This window comes from Ovis aries, chromosome 3, assembly GCF_016772045.2.
Source record: "Ovis aries strain OAR_USU_Benz2616 breed Rambouillet chromosome 3, ARS-UI_Ramb_v3.0, whole genome shotgun sequence".
Classification (NCBI taxonomy): Eukaryota; Metazoa; Chordata; class Mammalia; order Artiodactyla; family Bovidae; genus Ovis; species Ovis aries.
Genome location: NC_056056.1, coordinates 7,478,132 through 7,496,639, shown reverse-complemented (window position 1 = coordinate 7,496,639; position 18,508 = coordinate 7,478,132). Strand labels below are relative to the sequence as shown.

At 51.9% G+C, this 18,508-nt stretch overlaps 1 protein-coding gene across 1 annotated transcript; it reads left to right on the top strand.

The window, feature by feature from the left end:
- Positions 1-2,612: 2,612 nt before the first annotated feature.
- PHYHD1 (phytanoyl-CoA dioxygenase domain containing 1) lies at positions 2,613-16,692 on the top strand. Its single transcript, XM_004005588.6, has 11 exons — positions 2,613-2,719; positions 7,732-7,890; positions 11,817-11,892; positions 12,029-12,076; positions 12,349-12,404; positions 12,490-12,552; positions 13,430-13,451; positions 14,645-14,773; positions 15,106-15,222; positions 16,045-16,171; positions 16,277-16,692. Exons 1-11 carry the CDS (start codon positions 2,687-2,689, stop codon positions 16,320-16,322), a joined length of 876 nt encoding a protein of 291 aa, XP_004005637.1. The 5' UTR covers positions 2,613-2,686; the 3' UTR covers positions 16,323-16,692.
- Positions 16,693-18,508: the final 1,816 nt, after the last annotated feature.

Genomic DNA, 18,508 nt, shown 5'->3' with positions numbered 1-18,508 from the left:
CACTGGACACAGCCCCTGTTGCCCGTCAGGCATGGATCCCGCAGCCAGGCATCCTCTGCTGGCCAGAGCCTAGGGTTTGGGCCCTCGTGAGCCTTGGTGGGAGGGAAAGGAGGACTGGAGTGGGAGCCAGGAGTCTCAGGTCCTTGTCCCAGCTCAGTCATTCCCCACGTGAAGCTGGGCAGGCCCTTCCCTCCCAAGCCCTCCACGTCCCCGTCTATGCATTGGGCACATCTACGCTGTTCTCTTCGGGTCCTTATAATTCCAGCAGCCAGTCTCCAGGGCTCTGCAGAGGCAGTACTGACCCAGCTCACAGCCCCTTTGGGCTGGATGTGCTGAAGGCACGCCCTGGGGTCAAGGGCAGAAGCTTGGGGGATGGGCAGAGTTGCTCTCAGATCCTAGCTCTGCCCTTTACCTGATGTGATCCTCGGTCCCCTCATTTATACAGTTAGGATGGGGTTGGAAACCTCACAGGACGGTTCTGGAGCTTCCTTAGCTTTTGCTCGTAGGTGCTCCGCTCCAGCAGTGGGCCTGGTTCCTGGTAATCAATCATCTATCTTCCTCATGGACCAGTGACGCTCCTGCTGTGCCAACGTGGGCCCCGGGGCAGGGGTCTTTTGGTGAAGAAAAAGGGCCATTATGTCTGACCTTGGCCTTAACAATAAGGCCTTAGCTGTTGCTTGGGCAACTCCTCAGGAACTTGCCAGTGTCTTTCCTCCTTACATGGACTTTGACCCCCACCCAGGTGACCTCGGGAGTGAATCAGGAGTTTTCCTTTCTGCCTCTGTCGTGGGATTTTTGGCAGGCTGTGCCCTCCCTGCCACACCCTCCTCTTCACCTGTCAGGTCTGGTACCTCTCCCAGAGTGCCCCCACCTCAGTCCTGGGGTGGCCCAGCCTCCAATCTGGAGCTGGTTAGCTTTTGGAAAAAAACAGCCATGTGGAAACACCACCCACCCACTTCCCAAAGCCTGAGCTGAATGAGTGGACAAATCACAGGGAGGCCCAGCCCCACCCCTTGCCCCAACCCAGGGCTCTTTGCTCCAACTTAAAACCACACTGGTGGCCTTTTCTCTGATTTTAACAGCAATTTTGAAAACTTGAGGACGTTCAAAAAATTAATTAAAAATACCTTCACATTCCACCCAGAACAGTTCCTGCTAACGAACAGTTTGTGACACTTGCCAAGCGTCCAGGAGGTACTCCTGCCCCCAAACCTGCGGATGGGAAAGTAAGGCCAGAGGCACGAGCAGCAACCTGGTCAGGCTGCTGGTGTGTGTGTAGGGGGCTTCCCCAAGAGTTGCTGGCCCAGCACTACAGGGAGACCCTCACTGTGTTCCTGACACTGTGGCGGGCGTCTCTGGATCTGTGGGGCGTCAGCTGGGATTACTCCCTGCTGCGAGGGAGCTGAGTCTTGGCTGTGTTTCCCCAAAGGGTTCTCTCACGTGTCTTCCTCACCAGCCTGTCCCTGGGGTCCCTCACACCCTCTGGCCTCGGAAGCCCGTGGGGAGGGGGTCACCCCTGCCCCAGCTCTCTGCTCTGGGGAAGCAGGGCCCAGGCAGCTAGTTCCAGTGTGGTGGCCCAGAAAGCAGTGCTTGACTCAGGGCCAAGGCCCCCAGGGGCTGAGCTGTGTCCCCACGCTCACTCCCAAGACACTGTGTCCCTTCGCCATTCAGAAAGCGTCACTTCGGGGAAGGGCAGTGGCCCGTTTTCAGAAGCAGCAGCCAGTTTGCAGAATGGCCCTGTCAGCTGCTGAGCAGGGCTGGCTGGAAGGGTGGGTGTGCTGACCGCCAGCCTCAGACACCAACTTCTCGGGCCTGGGGGTGGGGAACAGGGAGCCTGGCTTCCTTCACCCTGATTCTGAAGGCCCAGCCCCCACCCCACGCCATCAGATCCCCCGTACTTTCCTCAAAGCTGCAGACAGATCTATAATCCTCTCAGGACCTAGAGTCTCAGGGGATCAAGGGTGGGGGTGGACACTCCTCCCCCAGGCCCTCTTACACCTTTGGAATGCAAGGCCGCTCAGAGCCTGTCTGCTGGCCCAGCACCCACCCTGCGTTCCATCGCATCCCACGTTGCCACTGGCGGCCTCAGTTCAGTTCAGTGGCTCAGTCGTGTCCAACTCTGCGACCCCATGGACTGCCCCACTGCCTAAGCTGGTGGCCTGGGCACTGTCTGAACCTCACCCAGCAGAGGGGCAGGCGTGGGTCGGATGGTCCAGTCAGTGGCAGCCCCTGGACTGGGACTCAGGTGTCCTCTTGCCTGCCGGGACCCTGCTGGGACACAACTTGTAGGCACCTTGTAAACAGGTTTCTGAAAAGAAATTGAAAGGGGACAGCTCAGATAGAAGCCTTGTAGAGATCAGGACTGGCTAATCCTGGATTAGCTGGGGGGTGGGGAAAGGGATGGCTCCAGGATGTGGGGCAGAGACAAGGCGGCCCCACCGGAGGACAGAAGTGAGACGAGGGGGGGGTGGTGTGGAGAAGGGCTGGGGGCTACATTGGGTTTTCTCTGGGTGAGGTCAGGGAAGGACGGGAGGCCAGGATTCTGGTTTTCTCTGGGCAGAGAAGGGTTAAACGTTCTTGGGCTTCCCAGGCTTCCGCCTCTCTCCCCTCCTGAACTTTTCCCTCTCCAGCCTTGGCCTCGGTACCCAGAGCCACCAGCCACCCTTTCGCCTTGCCCCGGGTCAGCATGGCCTGCCTGAGTCCCTCACAGCTCCAGAAGGTAGGGGCCTGCCGGTTGGGAGACCCCGAGGGTCAGATAAATATAAGGGGCCCCTCAAAACTTGAGCTAGTCCAGGAAACTCGACCCCGCCCCGTTGTATTTTTCGAAACAGGAAACTGAAGCCCAGAGTGGTCGGTTCACAGCCACGACCTCTAACTTCTGCACACACAGCCAGGGGCCGTCCAGGTCACCGCACCAGCGGTGGTGGGGGAACGTGTAGGTGACAATACCAGGCTAAAACACAGGGTCTTGAGAGCTGGGGGTCGGGGTGGGGCCGAGGGTCTGGGAAGGGGCGGGCCGGGCAAGGGGGCGGGCCCGCTGAGCCCACCCCTCACCCAAGGCGCTTGGCTGTGGAACCAGCCGCGGGCGTTCCAGCGTGCCTGTGTGCTAAGTCGCTTCAGTCTTGTCCCAGTCTTTGCGACCCTACGGACTGTATCCCACCAGGCTCCTCTGTTCATGGGATTCTCCAAGCAAAAATACTGGAGTGGGTTGACATGCCCTCCTCCAGGGGATCTTCCGGACCCAGGGATCCGACCTGCGTCTCTTCTCCTGCATTGACAGGCGGGTTCTTTACCATTAGCGCCACCTGGAAAGAGCTAAGCCTTAATTAGAGCGACGGAGACGTTTGAAAACAAACAAACAAACAAACAAAAAAAAACACCCTGACCCTTGTGGTTTGTTCCTGGTGGCAAGAGGAAAATGCGAAAAAAAAAAAATTACAGAAAATCTCAAAAAAGAAAATTAAAACATCCCATACATTTCCTGGATATGGCAACCCACTCCAGTATTCTTGCCTGAAGAATCCCATGGACAGAGGAGCCTGGTGAGCCGCACAGTCCACAGGGTCGCAAAGAGTCGGATGCGACTGAGCAAGCGCGGACGCGTACATTACCTACGCTGAGACAGTGTGTTGATATACAGCCCTTGAAACGCTGAAAGGTCCGGGGAATTCCCCGGTGGTCCCGTCGTTAAGACTTGGCCTTTCCACTGCGGAGGGCACAGGGTTTGATGCTGGGACTGGGAATTAAGATCCCGGAAGCCGCCCTGTGGGGCCAAATAAAATCAAAGGTCCATCACAATTATTGTTCTGTCTGACTAGGTTGTGTACGACTCTTTGTGACTCCATGGACTGCAGCACACCAGGCTTCCCTGTTCTTCACTATATCCTGGAGTTTGCTCAAACTCATGTCCATTGAGTTGGTGATGCCATCCAACCATCTCATCCTCTGTCATTCCGTTCTCCTGCCTTCAATCTTTCCCAGCATCAGGATCTTTTCTAATGAGTCAGCTGTTTGTATTAGGTGGCCAAAGGATTGGAGCTTCAGCTTCAGCATCAGTCCTTCCAATGAACATTCTGGGTTGGCTTCCTTTAGGATTGTTTGATCTCCTTGCTGTCCAAGGGACTCTCAAGAGTCTTCTCCAGCACAATTCGAAACCATCAATTCTTGGGTCCTCAGCCTTCTTTATGGTCCAACTCTTACATCCAAACGTGACTACTGGAAAAACCGTAGATTTGACTAGACAGACCTTTGTCTGCAAAGTGATGTCTCTGCTTTTTAACATACTGTCTAGGTTTGTCATTGCTTTTCTTCCAAGGAGCAAACATCTTTTAATTTCATGGTTGCAGTCACCATCCACAGTGATTTTGGACCCCAAGAAAATAAAATATGTCATGGTTTCCACTTTTTCCCCTTCTATTTGCAAAGAAGTGATAGGACTGACTGGATGCCATTGATCTCAGTTTTTTGAATGTTGAGGGTTAAGCCTGTTTTTCACTCTCTTCTTTCACCCTCATCAAGAAGCTCTTTAATTCCTCCTCACTTTCTGCCATTAGAGTGGTATCATCTGCATATCTGAGGTTGTTGATATTTCTCATGGTAATCAGCTGACTCATTAGAAAAGACCCTGATGTTGGGAAAGATTAAAGGCAGGAGAAGAAGGGGATGACAGAAGAGGAGATGGTTACATGGCATCACTGAAGCAATGGACATGAATTTGGGCAAGCTCCAGGAGATGGTGAAGGACAAGGAAGCTTGGTGTGCTGCAGTCCATGGGATCACAAAGACTCTGACACGACTGAGGAACTGAATAGCAAATCTTGATTCCAGCTTGTGATTCATTCAGCTTGGCATTTCACATGATGAAGCAGCAGTTAGAAGTGGACATGGAACAACAGACTGGTTCCAAATAGGAAAACGAGTATGCCAAGGCTGTATATTGTCACCCTACTTATTTAACTTATATGCAGAGTACATCATGAGAAACACTGGGCTGGAGAAAGCACAACTTGGAATCAAGATTGCTGGGAGAAATATCAATAACCTCAGATATGCAGATGACACCACCCTTATGGCAGAAAATGAAGAAGAATTAAAGAGCCTCTTGATGAAAGTGAAAGAGGAGAGTGAAAAAGTTGGCTTAAAGCTCAACATTCTGAAAACTAAGATCATGGCATCTGGTCCCATCACTTCATGGCAAATAGATGGGGAAACAGTGGCTGACTTTATTTTTGGGGGTTCCAAAATCACTGCAGATGGTGACTGCAGCCATGAAATTAAAAGACACTTACTCCTTGGAAGGAAAGTTATGACCAACCTGGACAGCATATTAAAAAGCAGAGACATTACTTTGCCAACAAAGGTCCATCTAGTCAAGGGTATAGTTTTTCCAGTGGTCATGTATGGATGTGAGAGTTGGACTGTGAAGAAAGCTGAGCACCGAAGAATTGATGCTTTTGAAGTGTGGTGTTGGAGAAGACTCTTGAGAGTCCCTTGGACTGCAAGGAGATCTAACCAGTCCCTCCTAAAGGAGATCAGTCCTGGGTTTTCACTGGAAGGACTGATTTTGAAGTTGAAACTCCAATACTTTGGCCACCTGATGCAAAGAGCTGACTCATTGGAAAAGACCCTGATGCTGGGAAAGATTGAGGGCAGGAGGAGAAGGGGACGACAGAGGATGAGATGGTTGGATGGCATCACCGACTCAATGGACATGGTTTTGGGTGGACTCCAGGAGTTGGTGATGGACAGGGAGGCCTGGTGTGCTGCCATTCATGGGGTTGCAAAGAATTGGACACAACTGAGCGACTGAACTGAACTGAACTGATTCTTTATATAAGTTAAATAAGCAGGGTGACAATATACAGCTTTGACGTACTCCTTTCCCAATTTGGAACCAGTCTGTTGTTCCATGCCCAGTTTTAACTGTTGCTTCTTGACCTGCATACAGATTTTTCAGGCGGCAGGTAAGGTGGTCTGGTATCCCCATCTCTTTAAGAGTTTTCCACAGTTTGTTGTGATCAACACAGTCAAAGGCTTTAGTGTGGTCAATGAAGCAGAAGTAGATGTTTTTCTGGAATTCCTTTGCTTTTTCTATGATCCAACAGATTTTGGCCATTTGATTTCTGGTTCCTCTACCTTTTCTAAATCCAGTTTATACATCTGGAAGTTCTCGGTTTATAGACTATTGAAGTCTAGCTTGAAGAATTCTGAGCATTACCTTTCTAGCATGTGAAATGAGCACAATTGTATGGTAGTTTGAACATTCCTAGGTATTGCCTTTCTTTGGGATTGGAACGAAACTGACCTTTTCCAGTCCTGTGGCTATTGCTGCGTTTTCCAAATTTGCTGGCATATTGAGTGCAGCACTTTCACAGCATCATCTTTTAGAATTTGAAATAGCTCAACTGGAATTCCATCACCTCCACTAGCTTTGTTCATGTAATGCTTGCTACATGGGCCTTGACTTTGCATTCCAGAATGTCTGGCTCTAGGTACATGACCACGCCATCGTGATTATCTGGGCCTTTAAGAACTTTTTTGGATAGTTCTTCCGTGTATTATTACAGATGGTAGAACTGCCCATTCAACATGTTTCCCCAAGCTCCTACTATGTGCCAGGCACAGTACTGGGACCTAGAACTCCTTCTGTCCCCTGGGCCTTCACACAGCCCTCTGTGGAGGGACAGGTGTGACCCCACTAGACAGCATTTGCCCAAGATCTCACAAATTAGAATACTAATTTGTATTTGGCTTTTTTTTGTTGTTCTTGTCCAGTCACTTAGTCATGTCCAACTCTTTGCAGCCTCATGGATTGCAGCATGCCATGCTGCCCTGTCCTTCACTATCTCCTTCACTCTCCTTCCTGTCCTTCACTGTCTCTCACTATCTCTTGCTCAAACTCATGTGCATTGCGTCACTGATGCCATCCAACCACCTCATCCTCTGTCACCCACTTCTCCTGCCCTCAGTCTTTCCCAGCATCAAGATCTTTTCCAGTGAGTTGGCTCTTCAGTACATTTATTTATTTAGCTGCGCTGGGCTTTAGTCGAAGCACTCGGGATCTTTTATCTTTTTTTCGGTATATGGGATCTTCAGTTGTAGCCTGTGAACACTTAGTCCTGGCATGTGGGATCTAGTTCCCCCTGCATTGGGAGCAGCGGGGAGTCTTAGCTGCTGAACCACCAGGGAACTCCCATGACTTCTTTTTCTAATCTCACAATATATCTAGAACACATTCCCATGTCTGTAAATATTTTTCTATCACCTGGGTTATATTCCAGGGAGATAAAGCACACTTTGTGTAACAGATTCCCCTGTATACTGGTTTGTTGGATGTCTATCTCCTTTCCTAGACCAGGTCTGGGAGGCAGGCATCATGGATGGCTTGTTGATGACTGAATCTCCAGCTCCTAAAGCCATGTCTGGTGCACGGTAGATGTACAGTCAATGTTGGTTGGATAAATGAATAAGGTTGTATCCCCATGTGACTCAAGCCCACTGGAGGGTTACAGTGGGGACATCTCTGCTTTCACTCCCCTTCATTCAAGCAGCCAACACTCACTGCCCTTCACTGGACATAGGCACCATGGCCAGGGAGGCGCGCAGAGCAACGAACAGGTCGCTAGGTCCTGCCTTCAGACAGCTTCTGGTTTGGGGAGGGGTCAGATCAGTCCTCATGAAGAGCATTTGAGAATAGGGGGAAGCCTGAGTCTCCTGCCTGTCTGCCTGCAGTTTCAGGAGGATGGATTCCTGGTGCTGGAAGGGTTCTTATCTGCAGACGAGTGTGAGGTCATGCAGCAGAGGATTGGTGAGATCGTGGCCAAGATGGATGTCCCTCTCCACAGTCGCACAGAATTTTCTACCCAGGAGGAGGAGCAGCTGCGAGCCCAGGTAGGTGCCTGGAGCAGGTGGGGCTGGGACATGGTCTCTGATGGGTGGTGAAGCCTGAAAAGATCAGGTCCCAAGGCCCATGGGTTCAGTTTTTTGGCCTTGCAGCACTGCTCAGCTCTTAGTTCCCCAACCAGGGACAGAACCTGTACCCCCTGAAGTGGAAGCTCAGACTCTTAACCACGAGCCACCAGGGGAGTCCCCCCATCAGCTCATTCTGACACTGAGTCAGGCCTTGAACTTTCTCAAGGCACCAGACTGTGTCTTCTTTGCCTATTTCCTTCACTCCTTACTATGAATTTATAAAGTCAACATTATTGCCCCCATTTTACAGATAAATTAAGGATAATTGTAGTTCAGTTCACATGCCCCAAACTACACAGTTAATCACTAATAGTTCAGTTCAGTTCAGTCGCCCAGTCGTGTCCGATTCTTTGCGACTCCATGAACTGCAGCACGCCAGGCCTCCCTGTCCATCACCAACTCCTGGAGTCCACCTAAACCCATGTCCGTTGAGTCGGTGATGCCATCCAACCATCTCATCCTCTGTCGTCCCCTTCTCCTCCTGCCCTCAATCTTTCCCAGCATCAGGGTCTTTTCCAATGAGTCAGCTCTTTGCATCAGGTGGCCAAAATATTGGAGTTTCAACTTCAACATCAGTCCTTCCAATGAAAACCCAGAACTGATCTCCTTAAGGGTGGACTGGTTGGATCTCCTTGCAGTCCAAGGGACTCTCAAGAGTCTTCTCCAACACCACACTTCAAAAGCATCAATTCCTTGGCGCTCAGCTTTCTTCATAGTCCAACTCTCACATCCATACATGACCACCGGAAAAAACATAGCCTTGACTAGACAGACCTTTGTTGGCAAAGTAATGTCTGCTTTTTAATATGCTGTCCAGGTTGGTAATAACTTTCCTTCCAAGGAGTAAGCGTTTTTTAATTTCATGGTTGCAATCACCATCTGCAGTGATTTTGGAGCCCCCCCAAAATAAAATCTGCCACTGTTTCCACTGTTTCCCCATCTATTTGCCATGAAGTGATGGGACCAGATGCCATGATCTTAGTTTTCAGAATGTTGAGCTTTAAGCCAACTTTTTCACTCTCCTCTTTCACTTTCATCAAGAGGCTCTTTAATTCTTCTTCATTTTCTGCCATAAGGGTGATGTTATCTGCATATCTGAGGTTATTGATATTTCTACTGGCAATCTTGATGCCAAGTTGTGCTTCCTCCAACCCAGCATTTCTCATGATGTACTCTGCATATAATAAATATATTAACAACCACAAAACAAATTGTGGTCTAGGCTCAGTAATGGGGGCTCACTCTTACTCATGGCAATGAGCTTCTGCCATCTGGTGGGCATAAAGGGAATCACAATGACTGGAAGGCTTACTACGCAGAGAATGGGGACTTTAGAAGGAAAGGGGGTTTATAGGATGACAGCTTTGCTCCCAACAGTAGGTTTCATTTCGCTGTACTGGTATCCAGCATATCCTCAATATTCACTACTGATACTGTGAAAGACTTTGAGATGGATGTTTAAGAAAGATCGGCAGGTGTCCTGTTCAGCTCTTCTTTACCTGCACTTTTCATTATTTTTTAAGTTGACAATCCTGCAAGTTTTGTGATAACTCAATGATACTTGTCCATAGAAATGGGCATGAAGTGGGTCTGGCAGGATGCAATTATTGATTGTCCCTGTGGCTATATCAGTTTTGCATTGATCTCTAAATTCATTTCAGTGTTTCTCATTGCCTATATTTGTGTGGTTCTTGAAATTCTCCTTTGAACATGTCGCTGGTTCCTTTGTGAATTACTGAGTTTAGTAACATCTTTGACACGCATGTAGCATCATTGTCTTTAATATTATTATCCGTTATAAGATTGAGGGCAGGAGGGAAAAGGGACGACAGAGGATGAGATGGTTGGATGGCGTCACCAACTCAATGGACATGGGTTTGGGTGGATTCCTGGAGTTGGTGATGGACAGGGAGGCCTGGCGTGCTGCGGTTTATGCGGTGGCAAAGAGTCGGACATGACTGAGCGACTGAACTGAACTAAACTGATGCTTCTTAGACTTGTTTCCCTCACTCTGATCCTAGTACAGAGGAGCTGAGAATGTTAGAAAAAACCTTTCGGTTTTCAGTGGGAAGCTGAAAGTTTTCAAAGAACCGCGATGAGTCACTGAGTTGAGCCAGGCAGGCACCTGTGAGAGCAGATGTGTTCAGGTGAGGAAGAGGTGGGGCTCTGCCACCTGGGAACCTAGGTAGGGGCATCACTCAACTGTCCTTAAGGCACCACGCGGGGAGGAAGATTATACATGTGTGTGTGTTGTGTAAATATAGTCTTCCTTCCATGGTGACATAGGCACAATTGAGTGACACCAATGCCCCTACTCGGAAGGAAGATTATGTATACGTGTGTATCGTGCATGGGCTTGCTTGGTGGCTCAGACGTTAAAGAATCTGCCCGCAATGCGGGAGACTGGGGTTCAATCCCTGGGTCAGGAAGATCCCCTGGAGAAGGGAATGGCAACCCACTCCAGTATTCTTGCCTGGAGAATTCCACGGGCAGAGGAGCCTGGCGGACTACAGTCCATGGGGTTGCAAAGAGTTGGACACCACTGAGCGACTTACACTTTCACTTTTACTTTTCATTGAGTCTGTTCATATATATATGGCATGGTGATCATGTGTGACCAAAGCCACAAGGAAAGCCTGGGACATCTTCCTGGAGCATCATTTTCATATGATGCTAAGAAATTCGAAATTTGATATTAAAACTAACAAGGCGAAGTTATTAAGAAAAAGATTAGTAATAGCTTATATTTAGAGAGCACTTAGCCATGCCCTCACTGAGTGTTTTCTACAATAATAAGCGCGCATATTCGCATGACACCACATTCCAAGGACTGTTCTGGAGCCTTGTGTGTCTGTGTGTACACGTGTGTGTGCACATGTACGTGCTCAGTCATGTCCAACTCTTTGTGACGCCGTGAACTGTAGCCCGCCAGGCTCCTCTGTCCATGGGATTTCCCAGGCAAGAATACTGGAGTGGGGTGCCGGTTCCTCCTCCAGGAGATCTTTCCCCATTCAGGCATTGAACCCACATCTCCTGCATTGGCAGGTGAATTCCTTACCACTGCGGCCCCTGGAAGCCCAGTAATAGTGAGGGGCAGATATTCACATGACACCATCTTCCAAGCAACTGTCCTAGTGCTTTCCATATGTTGTTCAGTCACCAACTAAACCACATGCTCCCTACAACACCTTATGAGATAGGTGGCTTTAATAGCCTGTGCATTTTATGAGGAAACCAAACCCAGAGAGGTTCAGTAATGTGGTTGTGGTCACAGCCCGTCAGTGTCAGAGCTGGGATTTGAACCCCAGTATTCTAGCTCCAGGGTTTCCCAAGTGGCCCAAAGCTCCCTGGGAACCAGGCCTCTTTGATCATGCCATTATCGGGTATGAGTCATGTGATTTATTAAGAGGTTCCCAGGGTGACTTCCTGACGGTCCAGGAGTAAGAATCTATGCTCCCAATGCAGGGGGCCCAGGTTCCATCCCTGATCAAGGAACTAGGATCCCACATTCCACAACTAAGAGCCCACATACCGCGACTAGAAAAAAGATCCCGTGTGTCACAATTAAGACCTGGTGCAGACAAATACATAAATTAATTAATTAAAAAAAAAAGAGGTTTCCAAAAATTTCCATGCTTGTAGCTTCAGACTGTGCTGTCAGGCCCTCAGGTTTGCAGTTTACCATCTGTGTTGCATTGAGCAAGTCTGAGAAGCATCAGTGGAGTCTGCAGCTCTGTGCTGGGTTCCGGGGGGGGGGGGGCCCTCTGAATCCTCTTCCCTCTCTGCCAGGCCCACCTGTGACCCCGGGATGCTCTCTCAGTCCCTCTGATGTCCCCTCTCCACAGGGCAGCACAGACTATTTCTTAAGCAGTGGTGACAAGATTCGATTCTTCTTTGAGAAAGGCGTCTTTGACAAACAAGGTTTGGAACTGGGGCCCTACACTGGCTAGACTTGAGTGTCTGCCCCCCGGGGCTGGGGGATTGGTGCACTGAGGCCAGCTGTCTGCAAGTAGCTGGACTCTAGTTCTTCTGCCTTGACCTGTTCTTTGTGCCACAGGAAATTTCCTGGTCCCACCGGAGAAATCCATCAACAAAATTGGCCATGGTAAGCAGGATCTTGGGTGAACCTAAGGTCTTCTGAAGAGTTGGGGGAGCCTTCCCTCAAAGCACACAGTAAGTTAGTAGCCCAAAAGATGGCATTTCTGGGTTCAGGCTCCTCCTTGGGCCCTGCCCTCCATTCCTTCGTTATAAACAAGCGGAAAGCTTAATGCACAGAAAATAGCGAAGCATATCAAAGTGAAGCCTGATCCTGCGTGCGCAGGCCTACGCCCGGGAGGGGACTGGGGACTGGCTCTTCATCTCACCTTTGTCCCGCAGCCCTGCATGCCCATGACCCAGTCTTCAGGCGTGCCACACACTCCCCCAAGGTGCAGGTGAGCAGAGGTGTTGGCGAGGGCGGGCAGGTAGGCCAGATGTGAGTGTGGGCAGGCTGGCTGTGTGACCTCTGCCCTCTTCCAGGCTTTGGCCAGAAGTCTGGGCCTCCAGATGCCTGTGGTGGTGCAGAGCATGTATATCTTTAAGGTGAGCACCCCATCCTCCCCAGGCCTCAGTTTATCCTCTATAAAATGGGCACAGTGCTTAAACCAGCCCCCCCTTCAAGGGCCACAAGCTTTCTCCCTAAAGAATTACTACTCAGTGGGCAAGGGAACATGAAAATTGGTCTCCCCTGGTTAGGATGCCTGGCATTCCCTTGGCTCTCAGTTACAATTTAGCAGCAGAAGGGAAGGGGGCCCAAGGGCTGCCTCCTCCTTTTGTTGGCTATTGAAATGCCTTGCTCTCAGTTTTCAAGGCCAAGCCCAGGCCACCTCCTCCAAGAAGCCTTCCAACTCCCTTGGGAAGAGAGGACCCATCTCTGACCCTGAAGCCTAGAGGCTTAACTGCTGGTCTGGGCCCCAGTTTCTCCCACTGCCCCTCACTTCTGCCTTGTGTCTTTAAAAGAAAACAAACAACTAATTTTATGTTTGGTTGCGTCAAGTCTTTGCTGTGGCACATGGGCTCAGTAGGTGCAGTGCGTGGGCTTAGCTGCTCTGTGGCCTGTGGAATCTTAGTTCCCCGACCAGGGATCAAACCCAGTCCTCTGTGTTGAAAGGTGGATTCTTAACCACCTGACCACCGGGGAAGTCCCCTGCCTTGTGTTCTTGTTAGGCATGTGAGTCTTCTCTTCCCAGAGAAGTTTGAAGGTATCTGAAGGCGTGTTCAGACTGGGAGCTCCCTGCCAGGCAGGGTTGTTTTTCTCTCTGCAGCCCTCCTGGGCTGGCACAGTAGGTGCTGGGTGCCGATGGGGAAGCCTGGGAGATAAACACCTGTGGCAGGGGCAGGAGCATCCCACTGAGATGACTCAGAGCAGCGCCCCCCCACCCCTTCCCTGCTCTCACCTGGCCCGTCCCCTCTCTTGCAGCAACCTCACTTCGGAGGTGAAGGTGAGCCAAGAGCAGGCTGGGGCCCTGGCAAAAGTCCTGGTGGGAGATCTGGGACATCAATCATTGTCAGGGCCCCAGAGGGACCAGCCTCCTCTGCTGTTTCCAGAGTGAACTGGTGGGGTGGGGTGGGGTGGGGGGGGTGGTCCCGGAGTCCTTGACACAGTGGTTCCCAAACCTGGTAGCAACCTGCTTGTGGGTTAAAAATGCACATTCCTGGGCCCCATTCTCTGAGATCTTGAGGGAACCAAGGGCCTGGGAATCTGTATTTTACCAAGTTCCCTGGAGGGCTGATTCAGCATAGAAATTGCTGATCTGATTACACACCTGCTGGAATCACAGTTACCCTTTCCCGCCTCCCTCATGGGCGATGATCCCCTTCTCTCACATACCTCCAGTGACAGAGGGCTCACCCCCTGCAGGCAGCTCTTCCCTTCCTGCACAAGCCCAAGTCCTTCCTTTGTAAGGCCCCTTCCTCTCCGCCAAGCCCAGGGACAGTCTCCCGAAGGGGGTGACCATTGTCTCCCTGAGCCGTCTTTGTCGTCTCTTAATCCGGCACCCCCAGCTCCTTCAGCCTTTCCTCCTCCCAGTGTTTTGGGGGGCCCACCATTAGGACACCTTTGTTTGGACACTGGATTGTCAAAGTCTCTCTTAAAGTTTGGTGTTCAGAAAGCACACAGTTCCTTGGGAAAGGCCTAGCACCCACTTTTGTTATTATAGATTCAGTTCCTCTGTTGAGTGGTCCTCCTTGGTGGCCTGGGCCCCAGCATCATGCAGGGGGTGTTTACAAGGGGGATTCTGTGTCCGTCCCTTGCTTTGTACCCAACTTCTCAGTCTTCAGCCCCTGGGGGCTTACACTGGGCCATCTGGTGGCCAAGGTGCCCTCCCTGCCTAAGGACAGTGGCTTGAGTTGCCTGCTGCAACAAAACAATAGCCGCTGCCTTCTAGGCTGCAGTTACAATGTTGAGCATATATTGCCTCATGGGACTCCTCAGCAGCCTTGCAGTTAGGTTATCATAGGGACTGCTCTATGGTTTAGGAAATTGAAGTTTTGAGAGGGGATCTCTCTTGCCCAGAGTCTCCAGCCCAGGAAGTGGGGAGATTCTAACTGCTCCTGGGAGGACCAAGGAGTGAGTAGAATTGGGGCCCAGGTGAGGCGGGGTGGGGCTTCTCACGCTCAGGTGGGCCTGCTGCAGTCACCCCTCACCAGGACGCCTCCTTCCTGTACACGGAGCCCCTGGGCCGGGTGCTGGGCCTGTGGATCGCTCTGGAAGACGCCATGCTGGAGAATGGCTGCCTCTGGTTTATCCCTGGCTCCCACACAGGTGAGGCCACCTCCCTCTCCCTGCTCACTTGTGCTCACCCTCCATGAGTGTACACGTGCGTGCTCGATCGTGTTAAGACTCTTTGCGACCCCATGGACTGTAGCCCACCAGGCTCCTCTATCCATGGGATTTTTTAGGCAAGAATACTGGAGCAGGTTGCCATTTCCTACTCCAGGAGATCTTCCTAACCCAGGGATTGAACCCATGTCTCCTGAATCTCCTGCATTAGCAGGCAGGTTCTTTTCCACTAAGCCATCTGGGAAGCCCCCCGCCCCCATGGGAGAAGGACCTGGAAAAAAAAGAGAGGCTGAAGGCCTCACTTTGGCCTGCAGGTGGAGTGTCGAGAAGGATGGTCCGGGCCCCTGGTGGCTTGGCACCTGGCACCAGCTTCCTCGGGTCGGAGCCAACCCGGGATAACAGCCTCTTTGTGCCCACACCAGTGCTGAGAGGTAGGGGGTGCAGAGGGCAGGGAGCAGGGCCTGGAGGTGATGCCCAGGGGGTCTGTGCCTGCTCTGACCTGAGGGCCGGGGAGTCACAGCAGGAGGGAAGGTCGGGCGGGCACTACGTGACTGACACCAGGGTCCCCCAGGCTGGGCTGGAATCCAATTGCTGCTACTTGCAGACTGTCTCTAAGAGCAAATGACTGAAACCCTCTGAGCCTGTTTCCCCAAACATAAGTGGGGAAGCCAGTGAGATGTTGTGTGTGAGATGGTGCACAAGTGCTCAGAAATCCTGGCTGTCAGCACACACTTCCTTTCGATTTTTACATTAGTATTTATTTGGTTGCATTGGGTATTAGTTGTGACGTGTGTGCTCAGGAGTTGCGCATGCAGGCAGCTGCCTCGTGGCATGCAGAAGTCTTAGTTTCCCAGCCAGGGATCGAACTTGCATCTCCTGCATGGGAAGGCGGCTTCTTAACCACAGGACCACCAGGGAAGCCCCACACCCTTTCTTTCAGAAAAGGGAAACCGAGTTCCAAAGCTGTGTTCCCGGGTGAGGCCCCAGCTGGCTTCTGCCTGGTTCTGGAAATGGCGCAGAAGGCAATGCCACTGCCGAGGCTTGCGGGGGCGTGGGCCACAGTGCAAAGACTTGATCCTGGGGCAACCCATGTCCAACCGCACAGCCTACAACCTGGGGCAGACTCCAGGTCCTTGAGGTTCCCGGGATGAGGATGGGGACAAAGAGGCCACACCACCGCTTAGAGGGAGGGGACTGCCCACCATGTCCCTTCCTGCCCCGAGTGCTCTCCTGACCTGCTGTGTCCCTGCCAGGGGCCCTCATCCTGATCCATGGAGAAGTAGTGCACAAGAGCGAGCGGAATTTCTCTGACCGCTCGCGCCACGCCTACACTTTCCACCTCATGGAGGCTGCTGGCACTGTCTGGAGCCCAGATAACTGGTAGGTGGCAGGGCTGTTGTGTGCCCCAGACAGCTCCTGAGCAGGCCTGCCCTGGAGGCCCTGGACAGTGCTCTAGCCCAACGTCTTCCCCCTCATTCTCTGCAGGCTCCAGCCGACCCCTGAGCTGCCCTTTCCCCCACTGTACACCTAAAGGCCCTCTCAGGGCCGGGACACGTCCGCTCTCGGGTGAAGCTGCGGGCCACCAATGCCAGCACCTTGCCCGACCGCCTGGCCTCAACAGGGAAGCCATGTCTCTCCTCCAGGGTTTTCCTCATGCTGGTGTCTCTGCAGACAGGCAGGCACGAGGTGGTAGCCTGGCAGCAGGAGCCCGGGCTGGGTGCTCTTCCCAACATCTCTCTCTGCTTTTCCCTACCCCAACACAACCTGCGCCGAGAGGCAGCCTCACAGCCATGAAAAGGGTTCTTGCTGCTTCTCTGCCGGCTTCTCAGTCTTCTCCCCTCTCGATGGAAGTCTTGGTTAGTATGGTGGGAGACACTGAATAAATACGACTTCCGAATGCAGCATCTTGATCCTCCTTTCCCAGGCCGCCTTGCTCTCAACACGAGAGCCCTGGTAAGAGGCATCCCATGTGGTCCAGCCCTGCTTGGTGAGGTACATGTGATGTGGGTAACAGTACGTGACATTCAGTGGGCATTCGTGGCGCCAGGAGTTTCTGTGCTTACTCACTGAATCCTCACCCCTTTCAGGCAGGCGCTGTGTACAGGAGCTGACATGCAGGAAGGTTAAGTGATCTAAGTCTCACAGCCATTCAGGTGTTCGGCGAGGTCAGCTGGATGCAGGGCCTGTGCTCTGACCTCTACGCTCCCAGTTCTCCTTTTGGGGGAAAAGAGGACTGGAGCCTGCAATCCAGTCTTAAAGATTCTGGTCGCTTTCCAGCTCAGGCCAGGCCCGTCTCTCTGGGCCCACCAAGGGGCTGGTCTAGGGCCTCCACAGGTCCCTCTTCTTGGGCATGCTCGACAGGCACCCAGATCTGCAGGAACAATTACCAAACCCCAAACCTGCTTGGCTGGGATCTGGTCCAGTGGTTGCAAACTGGGGGCCATTAGCCAATTTCACAACGCAGAAGTGCTCTGTCTGGGCTTCAGCATTAAAGCAAACAAACCAACCCACAACTTTTTAAAGCTGAGAGATTTCATGTAACGATCCATGATTCTAAGCTGCCTTGAATGAGCTCGTCAATAGCCTGCGTCAAGAGTCTGGGCCTGTGGTCCAGCCTAGGTGACCGCTGGTGGGAGCTGGTCCTTACAGGCCCGTGTGCCCTTCCCTTCGCTTCCCCGCTCTCTCTCACTGTGTAATCTGCCTGGTCTCAGAGGCCTTAAGATTCTATGACCTTGATCCGACCCCTACTGTATATGTGGACAAACCAAGGCCACCTGGGGAGTCAGGAGTCAAAGCCAGCACTCATCTACTCTGCACCCTAACATGGTGCTGCCTCCTTCAGCCAAGCAGTAGCGGCAGTCTGAGCAAAGGGAAGGGCTTGTTAACGCTTCTTTGAGGCCAGAGGAATGTCTCAATACCCTCCTCTGAGAAGGGCCTGCTGGTGACACCCAGGCAGAAGCACAAGCTCCCAGCGCTGGGCTGCTTGCTTCCAGCCTTGGTGCGGCAGAGTTCTCACCTCTTCCTGCTAGGTCCCTCCCTGCTAGGCTGGTGAGAAGTGGGCAGAACCTTTGAGAAACCTGCTATGCTATCTTCTCACTGATGGGAAATGTTCATCCACTCAATGAAGGTCTGCTGAGTTCTGGCCACCTGCCAGGCTGTGCTGGCACTGGGGGATACAGTGGGGAACCATGCAGCTTGGATTCCGTCCTCAGAGTGAGGCTGGAGCATGCCTACCCCTGGCTTCCCCAGCAGAGCGAGTCTGAACACTCGGTAAGCTTCACCAGCCCCCTTGGCTCTAATTGCTCACTCAGAGAAGAGACCCACACAGGTGTGGACCTAACAGGAGGGCAAAGAGGTCTCAGGAGGGACTTGGACAAGGACCCTGTGCTGTCCAGCTTGTCCATCATCAGCACCACTCAGTCGGGCAGCAGAGGCCTTGAGGCAGGGTGGGGTTGGCTCAAACAGGGAGTCAGTCCAGGACCCGATCTTCTTCCTCCAGCCCTTCCAGGGGTGCAAGAAACAGATGCCCTCTCTCCCCCTCAGCTCTTCCTAAGCCAAATGGGAGAAACCACATGCACTTGGCTGTTTTCCTCTTGGACTCTCCTCCAAATGAAGCCAGAGGAGTAGGGTCATTTTACTCTCCAAGTACAACCCATATAACCTTTGGTTTGCTTGGCTTTTTGTTGAGCTAATGACTGGTCTTGGGTAACAAAGACA